At 39.1% G+C, this 19,320-nt stretch overlaps 1 protein-coding gene across 1 annotated transcript; it reads right to left on the bottom strand.

Annotated features, from left to right (window-relative positions):
* Window positions 1-6,912: 6,912 nt before the first annotated feature.
* LOC141668417 (phenylacetaldehyde reductase-like) lies at window positions 6,913-11,852 on the bottom strand. Its single transcript, XM_074475303.1, has 6 exons — window positions 11,649-11,852; window positions 10,570-10,739; window positions 10,033-10,224; window positions 9,217-9,379; window positions 8,586-8,772; window positions 6,913-7,285 (listed from the first exon to the last, which is right to left on the bottom strand). Exons 1-6 carry the CDS (start codon window positions 11,755-11,757, stop codon window positions 7,141-7,143), a joined length of 966 nt encoding a protein of 321 aa, XP_074331404.1. The 5' UTR covers window positions 11,758-11,852; the 3' UTR covers window positions 6,913-7,140.
* Between the last annotated feature and the right edge of the window lie 7,468 nt (window positions 11,853-19,320).

The following is a 19,320-nucleotide window of genomic DNA, read 5'->3' as shown; positions in this document are numbered from 1 at the left end:
AACTTTTGTGAGTTGGAATATAAGGGGAGCTTCTAAAGAGAGTAAACGACTGAATATCAAGGCAGTGGTAAAGGAGTCAGGAGCAAAGGTGTTGTGTTTGCAAGAAACAAAAACAAACTTATGGTAATTTAGAAACATTTGTTCTCTAGGATTATGTGGTAATGTAGGGGGCGGAATCTTCGGTGCGGGGGAGCTTTGATTACTTACTCTTTGGAGCAAAGATCACTTTCATGTCACTGAAACTGTAATAAATAGATATTTGTTAGGTATACTTGGATCATGCACCACCACAGGGGAAGACTTTATCTGCATTAATGTTTATGCTCCGTAACAGACGGTATTAAAGAGGAATCTTTGGGCCGGCCTGTCAAATTTCTTGCATACATATCAGAGGCACAAGATATTAATCATTGGGGACTTCAACTCGGTGATCTTCCCCTCGGAGAAGGAAGGATGTAAATATAGAATATCAGAGTCTTTTGGAGTTTAAGAATTTTCTGACAACTAACAATTTGTTAGATGTCCCTATAACAAACTCCCTGTTCACGTGATTTGGACCGGCAAACAGGAAAAGCCGGTTTGACAGAGCTGTATTAAGTGAAAAATGGTCGGACATGGGGAATGGTCAATTCAAGCATTAAGATGGAAAAATTCAGATCACAAACCACTTCTTTTAAGTTGTTGTAGACAGAATTGGGGTTCGAAATCATTTAGATTTTTTAACTACTGGTTGGAGGATGAGGCTTTCGTTAAGCACCTTGGACATAACTGGTCCATTGATAACTCGTCAAATATAAACAAGAAACTCAAAAATCTGAAAGGGTTTGTCAAAGGATGGTGCAAAAATAGTTCTGGCAACATTGAAGTAAAGATTGCTTATGCGGAAAAGCAATAGTGCTTGGTTGATACTGAAAATTGGTCCGTTGAGATGAAGCATGTGATCAAGAATAATCTGGAGGATTTGTACATATTAAATTCTAGTATGTTGTGACAGAAAGCAAGAGTTAACGGGAACCTTAAAGGTGAGAAAAACACAAGTTTCTTCCATAGAATAATCAACAGGAGGAGGAGATCGAACACAACAAGGCACTCAAGATCAATGATGGATTGTGTGCAAACCCTGGAGCTATTAGAGCAGGGCTGCTACAACATTTCAATTTCTTTTTCTAATTGGCTACCTATCCTCAATTGTTTAAACTGGGAAAAGGACTTGTCAGGGAACTCAATCAAGAGAATAAATTAAAGCTGGTGGAATCTTTTTCCTTGCAAGAAATTGAAGCTGCTTTATTCTCGATGGAATCCACAAAGGCTCCAGGCCCGGATGGGATCAATGCGGGAGTAATAAAAAACTCTGGAATGAAGTAAAAGAGGACTACTTTCAATTCTTCTTAGAGTTCTTTGAGCCAGGTACTTTGCCTCATGGCTTAAGTTCATCTTTTATTTCCCTTATCCCAAAGATTGCCAATCCAACCTTGCCTTCCGACTTTAGAACGATAAGCCTAATGAACGTATCATTGAAATTAATCTCAAAGGTCCTAGCACTAAGGCTTAGGAAGGTCATGAATCTATTGGTTAGTGATCATCAGTCGACTTTTATTCAAAAAAGGCAAATGTCTGACTGTATTATAATTACAACGGAAGTTTTTGAGGCACTTAAATCTAAAAAGAGTGAAGGGGTGATTATGAAGTTAGATTTTGCCAAGGCATTCGATACAGTGAGCTGGGATTTCATCTTTCATGTGCTTCAAACAATGAATTTTGATGATCGTTGGATTATGTGGATCAGAGCTATGTTTCACTCATCAAAAAATTTGATCCTTGTTAACGGAGCTACCACAGATGAGTTCAACCCCACAAGGGGGCTTCGACAAGGAGACCCTCTATCTCCGCTATTCTTTAACTTAGTGGGAGAGGTGTTGTCCAGACTATTGGTCATAGCTAACAACTTGCATATGTTCTCAGGTATCAACCTACCTAATTGTGCTTTTGAACTTACCCACCTTCAATATTCAGACGAAATAATTTTGTTTATAAAAAATGATGAAAGTTCAATTAAAGGGGTCAAACGTGTGCTACAGTGCTTCGAGTTGCTATCTGGGCTTCATATTAACTATCACAAGAGCAAACTTTACGGGTTTGGGAGTATCAAGGTTCATTGCAAGAATGGGCAGAAGTCTTGGGATGTGAAGTGGGAGGGAGTAAGCTGGTATATTTAGGTACAGAAGTGGGTATCTCACCCTCATCGGTCAAATATTGGGACCCTTTAATGCAGAGGATTGAGAATCGTCTACAAGACTGGCGCTAAAAAAATATCTCTATTGCTGGCAGATTGGGTTCTCCTGAAAGCCTCTATAGATAGTCTATCGTCCTTCTGGTTCAATCTCTTCAAAATCCCAGCCACGGTGTTGAATAAAATAGAATCCACGAGGCGTAGCTTTCTGTGGGGACATTCTTCTCTTTCCAAAGGTAAGTTGCATCTCCTTAGATGGGATAAAATTTTCCAACCAAAAAATACAGGTGGACTTGGTGTGTTACATTTAAGGGTCAAAAACCTATCTATTCTGGCAAAATAGTGGCGGCGGGCGTATGGGGAGAGACACGCATTATGGAATAAGGTATTAACTTAGAGATATGGTTTGAACTTGCAGTGGGATATGTCAAATGTAGAATGGAAAGGAGGGGGATCTCATATAGTCAAAAGTCTCATTGGAATTAGGGAGGACCACAATGCAAAACAGCTGATGGGAACTAACTGCTTCAAGTGGAGATTGGGAAATGGTGAAAAGGTCTATTGGTGGGAGGACTGGTAGAATGAAGAGGGTCCATTGATGAGCAAGTTTTTGAGACTATACAGAATATCAAATTTCAAGAACAGTAAAATTAAAATTTTCCTAGATAGTGGCTCGCCCTCGGTTAATAAACCGCTTCTCTGGACTAGACCTCTGAACAGCAGGGATGAATCTGACATTATAAGACTACAATCAGTTATTGATAATGTTCACTTAACTACTGTGGGGGATTCATTATTTTGGATTAAAGGCATGGGAGAGTTCACCGCTAAACAATTCTCCAAATTGTATAACTTTGTTGGAGGTTCTACCCTAAGACATGATCGTGAATGAGAGATAATCTGGTCTTCTAAACTTTCTCCTAAAATTATGGTCTTTCTATGGAAACTAAAGTGGGGGATTCTTCCTACTAGATATTTTCTCAGCACTAGAATGCACATTAATTCGAAGAAATTTGTTTGGTGTGATAAAGAGGATGAAACCATTGAACACCTATTTTGGAACTGTGAAATTGCACATTGGACTTGGAATTTTGTGGGAAATTGGTGGAGTATTAGGAAAGTGTTGAAGAGCTTGAATGGGTTTTCAATCATTCAAATGTTTAAATGTTTAAAAAAGAATGTAGCTGGGAAAGTCTGGGGCTTGATGGTTGCGGTTGCTTGTTGGAGCATCTGGTTAGCTCGTAACGAATTATTGTTCGCGTGGAAAAGAGTGACGAAGGAGGTTCTTGAATTACTGATACGAACAAGAGCGGAAAAGTGGGGTAAAGCCACAAATCTGATGTGCTTCGAAAATGATCCTTTATGGAGAGTCAACCCACTCGGTGCAATAGCTTTATATTCTTACAAGATTAGTAGGGATTTCTGAAAAAATACGTGGGAATCATTCGATTTAGTATGTGAAGTAGACGGAGCTTGGGGAACTAATGCTAATGGGATGATTACGGGAAGTATATGAGGCTGTATAAAGGGTAAGAAAGGTACGTTGATCCATGTATTTTCGGGCATAGTTCACGTGGCTAGCGCCTTACAAGCGGAAATAGAGGCCATTCTATATGCCATGAATATGAGTGTGGCGAATAACCTTTCAACAAGCAGAATGGTAATCTGCTCGGACTGCATTGAGGCCATAGAACATATCAGGTCTGGTATGCCATACTATTCTCCTCTAATTAGCAATTCAGCAGAGCTTATTAAGTTATTGGGCCACAATATGTTTTTGCGTTATGTTCCTAGAGAACTGAATGAAAATACTGATAGATTAGCTAAGGAATGTCTTAATAAAGGCCCATTTCACTCTTGGTGGACTTGAGAAGCCCATTAGGCTCAAAGCCATAGGTGTTCTCTGGGGTCAATTTTAAATCAATTGTGCAGCTGGTTGGTTAGCTCCTTTTGGCGCAGTGGCTGAAATATGGGTGTTGCAGGCATGCTTTTAAGAAGATCTCAAAAGATTATTTTCCTGCAGCTCATCATTGAATCTGATGGATAATCTGTTAGACTCTAAGTTAATTAGGGTTGCTTTGAGATATATCCTATCAGTTTCCAGATTCTAGCCGTCTGGATTTCACATCCTTAATTTGCTTTATTAATTTTTTTAGTTTGTGCTCTTGCCTAGATCAGTAGATAGACACTATCATCTAGTTCAAAGATACAGTGCTTGCTTGCCCCTTGCTTTTGTGGTAGCTCCTTATTTATTGAAGACTCGGCCTCAGTTATATTCTCATTCATTTACTCCCTTTTCTTTCTCTCTCCCTGCTTTTGCTCTTCTTCTACTCCAATGGCATATGCCTGGAAGATTCCAGGGGAAGGGTTTGCAAAGATAAACGTCCATTACTCCCAAACTCCAGAACCTCTCCCTAATGGTAACAATAATGGACTGGGTATCATTGTTAGAGATGGTAGAGGTACTAAAAGATGGGGAGCATCAGGCCCCGTTAAAGGTATGACAGAGGTTCCAGAACTTCTATGGGGTGCTCAAGCAGGGATTTTGGCAGCCTTATCTTTAGGTCTCCACCAAACGCATGTTGAGACAAACAATCGAGAGGTTTACGATAATGTTCGGTTTCAAGTATTGCCCCCTGATCAAGAGGTAGCATTCATTCAATTTAACACTTTGTTCGAAAATCAATTTAGAGAGGGGAAACAATGCGACTAGTCACGATTATTCCTCAGGAGCTAAACGCCACAGCTCGGTATATGGCAGAATTTGGCAGGGACAACCAGAATTCATTGGTCCAAACTCTAGGGATTTTCGGAAATCTGCAGCATTTCCTTGATCGAGACATGGGTATGGCTTTCACGCTCCCGGCTTTCGAACTGCTTGATAACTTTGGAGAAGGGGAGGTGCTTAATACTTCACCACCAAGGTCCCCAGCAAGGTTCCATTTAACAGGGGTTGAGTCTGGAGGGTACAAAAAAAGTGTCATAGAGATGATGACGGTAACGAATGGGGCGGCATCCTCGAAAGGGAAAGGTAAACTATACTCAGACTACGCTTTTATGCTTTTATGCATAATGGTCTGCTCACTCAACAAACTTTGAAAATTCTAGACGAAGGCCGACTAATCCCTGTCCCGAGTGTCTTTAACTCCCCGGTGGTCAACTTAAACAAGGATGTGTTCCCAGGCATCTATGCTCGAGACATACTAGACATCGCCGTCAAAGGAAGTTTGGATTCACTATCCAAAAATGGCTGAATTTATGGTAAAATATTCGATCAGAAGGGAAGTTGAAGGTTGTTTTAAGAGCAGCTAATGAGTCAAAAAATTTCAGTATGAATTATATATGTATTAGGATTATTAGTAGGCTTGTTGATCTGCTCTCTAGGCTCCGTAGTTTAAATCAGTTTGTAGTCTTTGTTTCAAGTTAGAAGAGTACTTGGGTAGTATTTCCAAGTATGTAGTTTTTGTTCCTTTCAATATAAATGCTTGGTTTCCCAAAAAAAAAACTTGACATGTGTCATCCTCTTATTAAATGGGACACTTGTCATTCTCTCGTTAAATATAGTTATTTATATGGAAAGCTCTTCTAATTTAGAAAAAATATCATATCCACCAAATATCTCTCCTCCTTAATTATCTTTTTTTTTCTCTATTAATTCTTAATCTTTTTCATTTCCATATCATATTCTTTAACATTACCATCGCAAATCTTCTTTTTCTACAAATATATCTTTTAAGTATTGTCGAAGTAAGTCAGAGTTGAACAAGAATCTGGGACGAGAGATGATTAACTCATAAACATTTGAGATATTCAATTGTGTTCCTCATTGTAAATACTTAACGTATTGTAAATACTTAACGTATTTGAATAAAATATAAAATATGTCTATTTATAATTATATGCATTTTTATTTCATAAATATAAAATATACCATCATTAATATATTCTTAAAAATTATATATATTAGCTTTTAAATAATAATTTAATTAAATAAAATATTTTATAACTGGATATCTGCCCGGGAACTAATTTAGTTAAATAATACTTTTAAAAAATTGCTATAGTTTGTCATGATTCCATAATTAGATGATATATTTTAACATCCCACATTGATAAAACTTTATAAATATTTATAAATATAAGTCAATAATTAATATATATCAAATCATTATTGATTTTGAAGTGATGTGTTATGGATAGTTAGTAATATTGGATTGATGTATTATGGCCGTTGAGTTCGGTATTTTTGGGCTTAAATGTTATATGTGTACTTACTCCGATTGAAAAACATAAAAATTTTGAATCTCTAAATTTTAAAAATCATTAATGTTCTTGACAATAAAGTAGTCGATAGACAATAATGTTGATGAGTTATTTTTATCAGAATTACATGTCCCATCACTTTTTGTTTTCAAAAGCCTGTTTTCAGAAATTAATCATTTTTTTTAGAATTTTTCACTTACTACTTTTTTGTTAAAAACTCAGTAACATTAAAAAAATAGGTATATCAAATCTTTTTCTACCAAATTTAATTCCTTACAGTGTATCACATTAATGAAATAATTATGTATTTATCTCCCAGCAAGTAAGCGCATAGAGATATCTAGATTCTATACTCTCCCTCTACAGTCCACACTACACTACAATGACCACAACTCTGAAACAACAATAAAAGCAGTGAATAACTTGAAGAAACCACGATGCATTATTTTAACCACCAATTGTCCAACAATAAAAGCAGTGAATAAAAGCTTCAAGATCCAACAGTTCTCAAGTGACATGTCCAATTGTTCATCAAATGGCATTGGTCAACATGAGAAATAAAAGCTCTTAACATATCAAAACAAGTTTCGGGAAATACAACTACCAATTAATAAGTATTATTATCATTGATATTAAGGAGTGCTTATTTAGACAGAAAAAAATTTCTTATCTTTCAAGCTCTCGACGGTTTCCTTGATACCATCCTCTAGCAGAATGTAGCTGATGCCCAAGCTTTTTGTTTTGTCCTTGGAAACCTGATATGTTGGTGTAAAGGGTTTGTCGTCTGCACACCTGCATATGGATGGTAGATGCATAAGTAAAGATGAATTACAATGATTACTATGTTGGTTTATCCTTCACATCAATAATTTAAAAACAAAATTGAAGAGAATAATAATCATTTTGTTAATAATCATTTACTTGTCAAATGGGGGATTTGGAGTGTACAGGTACATAACATAACACATTGACCTATATTTGAGATTGTTTGGGCCCATTTGTTTACCCCTCAATCTATCTATCTGAACAAGAGTTATCTGAGCAATTCTTATTATTCAGCTTGTTTGGATAATCATCACTTAGCTGAGCGAATCATTTAACACCCTAAAATATTTATATATTTATTTCGATGATATACAAAAAATAAGCATGCACTTATCTCACTGAAATTTATTTTATGACCTGATTATTTTTTTTTTAATTTGTTCAAATTAAATAGATAAACTTGAGAAAAAAAATGGCATTCAGATAATGTAAAATATAATTTTCCAAATAATATTATTCATTCATAGTTCAGATTTTTGATTCATTCATATATTCAGAAATATTAATCATTCATATATAAATCACTCAGATTTGCCAAATGACCAGTATCACAAAGTGAGAGATTTTAATAAATTAAAGGGTGCTGGAAAATGGCACTTTGTAAAAAATTTAAATAATCACTGAAAATACTAATAAACAAACAGAGGTTCATATCGTACATGATGTTTCAAATCTATGTATTACCAGTTAGAACTGTAGAAGGAATATATATCTATCTGAGTCTTCCAAAAACAGATCTGCATTACCAAGTACAAGGAGTATATATGTATCTGAGTCTGAATAAAATGGGTAAATCCTCCCACCCGCTATCTGAAATGCAATCATATATCTAGGTATAAAATCTAACTAAACATCAATCTATACCCTTCCTTTGCTCTCTGCCCAATTGGATATATCTTATCCTAGAGTCCTTCTCTAAGAGCAAGTCCAATGCTAACTGCAAAATAGCTAGTCATTGCTATAATTCGGCACCAAAATTAGTTTTTGTGTTGAAATGGAATTTGCACTCCAATGCTAACCAACCATTTATCTTACTATTTCAGTTTCATTAAAGTGAACTGACATGCACTTCATTTCTAGTTAAATTAATAATGTGGCAGGATGGCTATAGCATCTTTGGTTCTAAATATACAATTAGCTCTCAATTTATAAATTTTTCCATTCAACTATAGCTATGCCTGGAGTAGTGACTCCCGTAGTTTTAGTTCTATATTATAGCTATCGTTCTATCGTGCATTATATTCAAATATCTTTAAAAAAAACTTACTTGTCTGGTAGTTGAAGAGAAGGATATAGCTTGCGCAGAATATCGACAACCCCTGAATGGTGCACAACACTCTCAACTAAACAGTATCTTCCATTAGCGGAAGGAGTTTCATATGCTAGAATATGAGCATTAGCAACATCCTTGACATTAACCCAACCGAAGGAAGCATTTGGATATGTCTGAGCTCCTGCACAAGTTCAATAGGTAAACAAAATGGCATACTACATGTCAGTAAAAAGAAATTTTCACAACTTGGAGTAGCTTACAAGTCAACTTTTTACAATCATATTAGTTGCATTTAGTACGCTCTTCAAGTGTGTCACAAACTCACATTAAAAGAACAATTTCACAAGTATCATAACAGTCCTGATCACTGTGTAATTTATGTATACACATGTGGGTTGTGACATAGCCCTATTTAGGGATAAGAGATGCTGTTAAGCTGGAAAGATGGATGGTGGCTGTAGAAAGGATGATTAAGATGATTAACATGCATATTTTATTATGGCATAGAACATAATAACATAAACTCAACACAATCACAATAATTCCTTTGAGCTATTGAATTAGGTCTTCTAAGTGAACTATCAAGCACATGCAAATTTCTTAATACATTAAGAAAGGCACGTACCATTTATTAGGTTCAAAATTGCAGCTGCACTTGTGTTCAGGGTTGGTTGCAGAAGAGGGCCGATAACCATTGCTGGATTGATTGTAACCATGTCGATGCCTTTTTCTCTGACAAACTTCCATGCTGCATCTTCAGCTAACGTCTTTGAAAGAACATACCACATCTGGTGGAAGAAATGAGGGGAAAATATCAAAAACTAGGTTGGGCGCAGAGCATGCAGTTGTTGGCAATATAGAACAAACATATACCAATTCTAGAAAGAACTAATTTAAAATCTGTTACTTTTACACACTTCCAAGTTCCAAGTAATCATAGGAACCTCGCACAGTTATTAAATTTGTCAAAACCAGGTAACAATATCTTAGTCCTCAAACAATGGCTGTCAGCAGGACACTGTTTAAACTTTATAAAAACAGATGTCTGTCGAAATTTGATTAGTTCTATCCATGCTCAAAAGGCAAAAAGTGTTCTTTAAAAACTGATTCAAACAAATGTATCTCTTAAACCGTTTCTTCATTATCTTAATCACTTGAAAGTTGGAAGAAAATAAATAGGTTACAATATACAATATTAGTTCACACTTCTGCCAAGATGACATTCAAATTTTAACAAAAGATGCATGTAGCAATTAACATTAACCTCAGTTTATCAGTTCAACTATTAAACTTATTTTTGGACAAAGTAGTATGTGATAATCACCGGCTTGACTGTAAGGTAATAAAAATGCATTACCTTTTTGACCTTATGCATGTAAAGTTTCAAATAAGGAGCAGTTCTGTTGTAACTTGTAAGATTATGAGAGCAATAATCATGTACCTTATTTTCCTTGCAAAACTCTGGGTCTGAAAACCATGACTCATCCACTACGACATCAGGGGTCCTAGGCTTACCATTGTATGCAACCGCAGCAACAGAAGAAGTCAAAACCACTCTTTTTACCGAGGGAGTTTTTGCACATGACCCGAGTACATTAAGTGTGCCCTTGACCGCAGGATCGATCAATTCTGCCTGAGATGATATAGGAAGCAGTTCTGTTATTTTTTATCTTCATAATTCTTTCAAAGATGTTTACAAGGCATGTCACACCAAGATCTTCATAAATGAAATAATTCTTTGACAAAATTTATATTTCAAACATAGAAATTTGGATACGCAAATCTCCTATTTCTATGACACCAATATCTTCATAAATGAATTAACTCTTTGACAAAATTTATATTTCAAACATAGAAATTTGGATGCGCAAATCTCCTATTTCTATGACTCGTCAGTTCCATATGAATGACTTTTCTATACATGAGGCAGATTAGATAAGCATGCAATAATTCAGTTAAGATAAAGTATGGAAAGTACCTGTGGATCATCAACAGCATGAGTAAAAGGTGATGCTGTATGGAAGACACCTTCACAACCAGTAACCGCAGCATCAAAGGACCCTTCTTCCAGTAGATTTGCTTTAAACAGCTGAAGTCTATCCTTGGCTCCCTCAAGTGCAAGCAAGTGAGCAGTTTTCTTAGGATCATCTTAAATAAAACAAGCATCAAACTGTCAATACTTTTGATATGCCAAACATAGAATGACAAAGAACTTTAAATTGACGCACAAACGCATAATTTCCAAACTTATCATGCTTATTTTATGCATAAACTGGTAGGTGGTATTCGATAAAATGACTTGAATTACCAGTCTTAGAGAGTCAAGAAAAACACAAGATGTGGGATACTTGCACTTTTAATGCGTGTGAAAAATGCATTACACATGTTGCACAATTTTGTAGACATAGAATTTGATTAAGCAATGCCAAACACGAATTACCCATTTATCCTTTGGACAGGACAATGCTTAGGAATAGAATGCATCTTTTTATGGGCATCTTCGAACATCTCCATCTAATACAAGAGTCATAATGTTTAACAATTCCTAGCAACACGCTTGGTAGAACAAACCCAAAAATGACTCTCAAGTGACTCAATTAGCTCGAATAATAACCCAACTAGTTTACTAAAATTTGATTACTTCAAGTTTATGTATCATTTTAATTAGAAAAAAAACTCAAAATCGAAAACCCTAACAATATACTAAAACAGTTCCCCAAAACAGCCTTTATTGTAATACTCCCAAAAATTAAAATTCTGACACCATACCAACTTATAAAAAATATAAGAATTGAACAGTAGGAGCTGATGATCAATTATATACATATAAAAAACAACTGATCAATATTAAAGTCACATTTCCTCAATCTAACAAAAAATCAGTATATAATTATTATATAAATTAGTATGGAGAGAGAGTGAGGTAGAGAGAGAGAGATGCGGGGAAGAGGGGGGCGACAGAGAGAGGGAGGGAGCGAGAGAGAGAGAGCGAGAGAGAGAGAGAGAGGGAGAGGGAGAGGGAGAGGGAGAGGGAGAGGGAGAGGGAGAGGGTATTACTGGGATCTCTGACAGAAGCTTTAACGGTGTAACCACGTTGAAGCAAAAACTTGACAAGCCATGATGCTATGTAGCCTGATGCTCCCGTTACGCACACCGTCTTGCTCATATTCAACGACGTCGCTTCCTTCCCTCCGATTGAATTGAATGTTTAATTTTAGTAGCAGAATTAAGAATTAGATGTAGTCGTGTGAGCAGTGTTGGAATTTATACTATCACAACCGAGTGACCAAATGCTTGCTTTGCTTTGTGTGACGTACTCGCTGATGCATCAAACAATTCTATCGTGTTAACACGTGTACATCAGACCCCCTTCGGATTTATTTTTCTAAAAGAATTCAGCTTAAAATTAAAAATGAAATACGATGGTGGCTTCAAATATATCAATTAAATTATTCATTATAAATTTGATTTAATTTGTTAATTAATTTTAAAAAATCTCTATAAATAAGATCATTTCTAATGATCAAGTCGATATAAATTTTATTTTTTTCAAATAATTAATTTGATAAAAAATTTTGAATTAACATCTAAATTAAGCCAAATTTATAATGAATGAACAAATTTATAGAGATGGACCTGAGTCATGTATTTGATGATTTACGGGTTTATAAAATAGCATATAACTTGTTTTAACATTTTATAAGATGAAATTAGAGATTTTCAATTGTTTATGCAGACCCGAACAAACTTGGAGTTGGAATATTGTCTATGCCCATATCAAAAATCAAACATTTTACCGACTTCAGGAATCCAAATTCGTTTTGTTGTCTGCAACTTTTTTTTGTTGTTTGCAACTTGCCCCTTGCATCACATTTTATAAGGTTAATAATTTAATTTTAATTCAACATATAACACTACCAATATCAATATTAATATACACTTAAAGTGTATTAGAACTATTTTTTCAAAATTACTCAATATACCCTTGCTTTATTTTTTAGCATAGTTTCAAGTTGTCCTTTTTTGTCCATTAATTTTTAGTTGGAGCATCCGAATTATCTCGCGGGTTAACCCAAATAAAATTTTACACTATAATTATAGTTGCAGCATTTGAACTATCCACGACATCTGGTTAACCCACTTTTAAAATAAAAAAGAAACGCTCTATATTTCACTTAAATGGGTCAACCCTATTTAATAACTGTGTATATAATGTGATGGCGTAATTGTAGCAAATGATTTGAACTACCAAATAGAAAGTGGTTAACTGCCTCTCTGTTTGAATCAGGTAATTTTGAATTTGAAATACCGAGTTCTACACATAAATATGGAAACCACTAAAATCCAAACTTTATCTTTGGTCAACTAATCACAATTTTGTTTTCTGCAAATAATTCACGATTGTCCCTTTTTATCGTTGTTGACGTCTTAAACTTTTGTTGATGCACAGATCGGGAAAGTCATCATATGATAATGAATTATGATATTTTAATGTTTTCACTTTGTTATCATTTTGTGCTATACATACTTACTCTTTGTGTTCTTTAATTGACAGATTCTCCCCAATTTGTATTATTTCCGTATCCATCAAATCAAATTGCATGGAACATATGGAGGGATCGGGTAATTTACTGATATAATATTGATTTTTAGTTGATTTCTTCTCATACTTATGTTGTGTTATAAAAGGCACAGGTTGGAAGTAAACTCAACTTGGAACTCAATCCCATCTTCATCCAATAATGGTATGGAAAATTTTAGTTTACAAACTTCTTCCAAAAACATTTTTTGTTATATTCCGGTCTTTTTATTATATTGTTCACTGGCCCTTATGTTGGATTGTAAAATGCATAGGTCGTCAGTAGGTTCGACTAGAGAAACCGCTGTTACACAGGTTTAATCCGAATTCACAATTATAATATATGTTTTTATTCAATGTATAATACATGTCATCCCTCTGATTTTTGTCTTTCTTATAGGTTAGTGTTATACCCAAAATTTGGCATTGGATTGACTCGGGTCAAATGCGGGCTAATTACAGTCAAACTCAGTATTGCGTTGTGAAAGTGAGGACGCGTTCAAGTATTCAGGACGCGCCTACTTGGGAAGGGATATGTTACGAGGCGAGAAGAGTGCATGGTCAAGGAAGGACGCGCCCAGGCTTTATGGACGCGTCAATATTTATGAAAGTGCTTGGCAGATGAAATCTTATGGTGATGGATGCTTTAGGACGCGCCTACTTTAGCAAGGATGCGTCATTGAAGGTGAAATGTTGTACATGATGGTTTAGAGGAGACGGTGCAAGTCTAATAAGGTTAAGGACGCGCCCTATATTCTAGGACGTGTCCTGTGATTTTGAATGTTATAAGGAACGATTGATGAGGAAACAGGTTTGGATTTATGAAGGTGAGGACGCGCCCAAAGTGTCAGGACGCGTCCTGTGTTTGATCTATATACTTTTGATGTTGAATTCAGGACAAAGCTTGCATGGAGAGGAGCAATGGAGGATTATTTTCACTAACGTATTTGTTACAGGTACTCTTTGAAGAATTTCCTCCTTGAGACGGTCAAGGAGGGGGATGTCCGTGAAAAGCTAGAAGGCCTCCAGGGGTATGCCTGATGATTGAAGGCCTCCTCCTGTATTCAACGGGTGTCCTCGTTGGGGATGCGGGGTTAACTTTGGTGTGTGCTTTGGGAGCTCTGTTCTTGTATTCAACGGGTGTCCTCGTTGGAGAACTTTGGAGTCATCCTGCACTTTGCACCCAAGAGCTTGGGATCACCTGTCCTGCTATCTGGTGGGTTATCCTCATTCGGGGGACAGGGACGCGTCTGGCATTTGGGGTGAACCGTGGCTATACCTGCGTTCGTAAATCCAGGGAGATAGTTGTAGCGGAGTGTTATCCTTGCGCAGGGAGATGCACTATCCGTGAAGTCCTACGATTACGGACGAGCCTTGGGCCTTTGCGGTTGGGCCTCATAGTTGGACATTCCTAAAGCTAGCGGAAGATGGATATCGGATGAGCTTCTACTGGGCTTAGGAGTAAGAAGTCTAAATTCATTAGACTTCCTGTTCTACGAGAACTACGTCAGGCTTGATCCCTATATAAAGGGTACGTAGGCACATTGAGAGAGTAAGAAGTTAAGAGCTGAAAAGAGAGCCACCACTTACTCTGATCAATCTCAGCCTAAAATAACCACACACCGCTTAAGTTTCCGGCAAAGAACCACCATCACAGATCTTAGTTCCGGCGAGAAACCTCAATCTTTGTTGTTACCAGATTCCTCCGTCAACAAATTGGCGCTAGAAGGAGGGGCTGCTAATTAAGGTCGCAATCTTGGGAGGAAAAGATGTCTTACAATCGTGATGGAAGTTCTTATGATGGAAGTGACAGTAGGTCAGAAGGAGAAGGCGGGGGGCGTTATACTCGCCATGAACCTTACGTTCCCAGAAACATGGCGGATCCACCAAGGGCTCCGGATGTAGGGGGGACACCTCCAGTTCTCATCAGCAACGCTGATATATTGGAGCAATTATATCGCATGGGGGATACTCTTAACAGTTTTAACTCAAGACTGAACACGGTGGAGCGCCGAAAGACGAGGAGAGGTCGTAGTTTCCCCCGTCATGGTCATGCCTTGGGGAAAACCCCTGTAGTTGAGGGAGATACCCAGGGGAGCGGGGATAACCCGCGAATCACTCCACGGCGTTTGCAGTATTCTGATGATGTAGAACCTATTGTGGAGCTTGCGGATGAGGACACTGAAAGCAGAGAAAGGCCTCGCCTGGGCAACCAGGTAGTGCCACACCCGCATAGGTCTGGGCGTACGATGGACGAGCGTCGTCGTGCGGAGAACGCTCAAAACCAAGACGAGGGAGGAAGGGATCTTTCAGCCTTGAAAATGAGGCTTGGCATAAGGTTGGAGGATGACGATTTGAGGATGTTGCTGGTAGAATGGCAAAAGGAAGGAAACGCCGGAGAAGCGAGGCTCCGTGATATGACGCGTGTGCCCCCCGTATTCCAAAGGGATGACGGGGTGCGTCACCGCGAGCACAAGCGTGCCCCTCCGCAAGGAAGGCCCGGGAATTACTACCGGGGATATCAAAGGAATGGACGAGGAAGAATGGGATATCAATACGGAAGAGCCCCTTACAATGGTAGGAGAGGTGGAGCACATTCCGCTGGAGAAGCCCCCGCCGTTATTCCCGTAGCTTCCCACAGGAGAGGTGGAGCACATTCCGCGTCCTCATGACCAGGACGGCGGACGAATTCAAGTAAGAATGCAGAACAATGATGAAATTCTGCAACGCGATCAAGATGAACCTCGCGTACGGGAAAATATACAGGACCAAAATGGTAACATGCCACCGCTGCAGCCTCAGGGCGAGGGGCGGCGAGATCCTCCGCCACACCCGGGGGGTAATCAAGGGGAATTTCAGCAAGTCGCAGAGCAACCCCAACAGCCTAATGTTCAAACCATTCCTGGGGTAGGGACGTTTAATGTGAAAGACCTCAAGAGGTTGCTCAACCATCTTGAGGGAGGAAGAGTAACGGCGACTGCGCAAGCTCCTTCTCCTTTTGCTGCTGTTGTGAGGGAGGCGCAATTGCCCGCGGGATACAGGAACACAACCAATGACTTGCGTTTCCACGGGAACTCTGATCCTGTGGAGTTCTTGAGGCGTTTTAACATTGAAATGGATGTATATCAAGTACCTGATTTGGCTCGATGCCGTCTCCTGGCAGCTACTTTTAGAGAGGGCGCTCAGCAGTGGTTCCAAAAACTTGGTCCGGGTGTGATTTCATCCTGGGAACAGATGAAAACTTTGTTTTTGACACAATTCCAAGCCGCGGTGAAGTATACACCACCTGTTACCACGCTGGCTAATGTGAAACAAAAGGAAGGAGAAAGTTTGACTTCGTATTTCAAGAGGTTTAATGCAGAATCTACTTTGGTGAGGGGTGCCACTGATGAAACATTGAAAATATTGCTTATAGTTGGGTTGCGTGTGGGGACGGATTTCTAGAAGCACCTGCAAGGGAAGGACCCAGTGTCGCTAGCTGATGTGCTTGCGCAGGCGGAGTCGTTCAAAGCGATCGAGCAGTCACTTGCAAAAACAAAAAAGAATGACAATACCCATAACTCCAAGGGGCGATCCAAGAGAAGGGACAGATCCTTGAGCCCAGATTATCGGCGAAACGCCAGAAGCCCTAACAGGGTAAATACTGTGAGCTCGCAGAGAGAATGGAGCCCACCATCGAACTACGAGAGAAGAGTTAGCAATTATACACCGCTGGCGGCATCCATTGATCATATCTTCGAGGTAAATAAGGATAGAGGAATCTTCAAGAAGCCCGACCGTTTAACTTCATGGCAGAGCAGAGATAAGAAGAAGTATTGTGACTACCATGAGTCTACTGGCCATGACATCCATGAGTGTCGCCACTTACGGGATGAGATTGAGGAATTGATCAAGGCAGGATACCTAGGAGAATGGATTGACAAGGTGAAACGACCCAGGGGACTTCACGACAAAGGTAAGGATGAAAAACTGACCCCGCGGGTGGAGGATGTCGAAAAAACGGCAGAGGTCAAGTTTCAGAGGGCTGGCAGTATCAGGGCAATTTTTGGAGGACACCCTTTTGTTGGTGATAGTAATCGAGCACTGGAGAAAAACGCGAGAGAAGCGCGACATCCACCGCTCACCAACATCCACAGCTTGGAAGATAGACCCCCGAACGTCTTTAAGGGGGAGTCCGCTGATATTACGTTCAAGGAAAAAGAATCTAGGTGGGTGCATCATCCCCACAACGATGCGCTGGTAATTACCATGCTCATTGGGGCGATGAACGTACATCGAGTCTTCTTGGATAATGGGAGTTCTACAAACATCTTGTACTACAGCACCTACAAAAAGCTGGGTTTTCCAGATAGTGACATGTATTTCGAAGATGCGCACGTCTATGGCTTTACTGGGGAAGCAGTGAGAGTCATGGGTTCTGTCAGGCTTCCTGTCACACTCGGGGAAGGGGCCTTGTCGGTTACCCAAATGATAGATTTCAAGGTGCTAGATCAGGATTCCGCGCACAATGTGCTAGTCGGCAGACCTTGGTTGCGAGAATTCAGGGTGATAACCTCGATACACCACCTGATGATAAAGTTCTCAACGCCAAACGGGGTTGGCAGTCTGAGAGGGTCACAGTATGAGTCACGCGACTGCTATCATAAGGCTGTCAAGGAATTTCGTAGAAGAAGGTATGAAGGAAAGGTCTCCCATTTGAGGATGCAGAAGATATTCATGTCAAACCAAGTGGAGAGGTTCATACCCACTATTTCATTGAAAGCCCCGGGAAGGAAGAAACCAATGTCTCTGGTAGTTCTTTTTTTACGCGGGGGCGTATTTTGAGGATCCGTAGCGTAGAAGAAGTGGTGGTGAACCATATCGAGGCAATCATACAGAAAGAGGTTAACGGGGAAAAGTTGGAAGGAAGAAGTGAGATTTTGCAAGGTCTCGGGAATAACCTCAAGGTGGATGCTCCTCAAAATAAGGACGCGCCCTTGAACGAAATTAAGGTTGATGCTCCTCCAAACGAGGACGCGCCCTCAGATGAAAAAGTGGAAGTCGAAGACCCCCGAGACTTTAATTTCGATTTGGATCCCAGGATCCTTATGCCCGCCGAAAAGACGGGACCGGCCGAAGACACAATATCTATTCCGGTTGATAAAAATGATCCGAGCAGGGTTTTGAAAGTGGGATCCCAGTTAGGTAATGAGATAAGAGGAAGCCTTTCCTGCTTTCTAATTGCAAATCTTGATGTCTTCGCTTGGAGTCATTCAGATATGATAGGAATCAACCCGGAGGTAATGTGTCACCGTTTGAATATCCTCCCGAATTGTAAAGGCATACGTCAAAAACGCCGCCCGGTAAGTGGAGAAAGGGCAATAGCGTTAAAAGAAGAAGTGGACCGATTGTTGGAGGTGGGGCTGATCAAAGAGTCTTTCTATCCCGAGTGGCTTGCAAATCCAGTATTGGTGAAGAAACCGAACGGGAAGTGGAGAACATGTGTGGATTTCACAGATCTCAATAAGGCATGTCCAAAGGACAGCTTCCCATTGCCAAGAATTGATCAGTTGGTTGATGCAACAGCGGGGCATGCGTTGCTGAGCTTTATGGATGCATACTCTGGTTACAATCAAATTCCGATGTATGGCCCCGATCAAGAACATACATCCTTCATTACTGACAGGGGGTTATACTGTTACATAGGAATGCCGTTTGGGTTGATTAATGCTGGCACGACCTACCAGCGGTTGTTAAACATGATGTTCAAAGATCAAATCGGAAGAACTATGGAAGTCTATGTGGATGATATGCTGGTAAAGTCCAAGGTAGCGGGTGAGCACATCAAGCACTTGATGGAAATGTTTGACATTCTGAGGAGGTTTCGTATGAAATTAAACCCGCAAAAATGTGTGTTCGGCGTGGAGTCGGGCAAGTTTCTCGGGTTCATTATCAACCACAGGAGAATTGAGGCCAACCCCGCAAAGATCAAGGCATTGATGGATATGAAGTCACCCACCAATGTGAAACAAGTGCAGAGTTTGACTAGGAGAATCGCCGCGTTAAATCGATTTGTTTCTAAATCGTCCGATAGATGCAAGGAATTTTTCAAGGCGATCAAATTAGCTGGGAAAGACTTTGTATGGACGTCAGAATATGAAGAGGCTTTCA

The sequence above is a fragment of the Apium graveolens genome, chromosome 1 (assembly GCF_009905375.1).
Source record: "Apium graveolens cultivar Ventura chromosome 1, ASM990537v1, whole genome shotgun sequence".
In the NCBI taxonomy this organism is placed as follows: domain Eukaryota; kingdom Viridiplantae; phylum Streptophyta; class Magnoliopsida; order Apiales; family Apiaceae; genus Apium; species Apium graveolens.
This window is presented reverse-complemented; position numbering and strand designations above follow the sequence as displayed.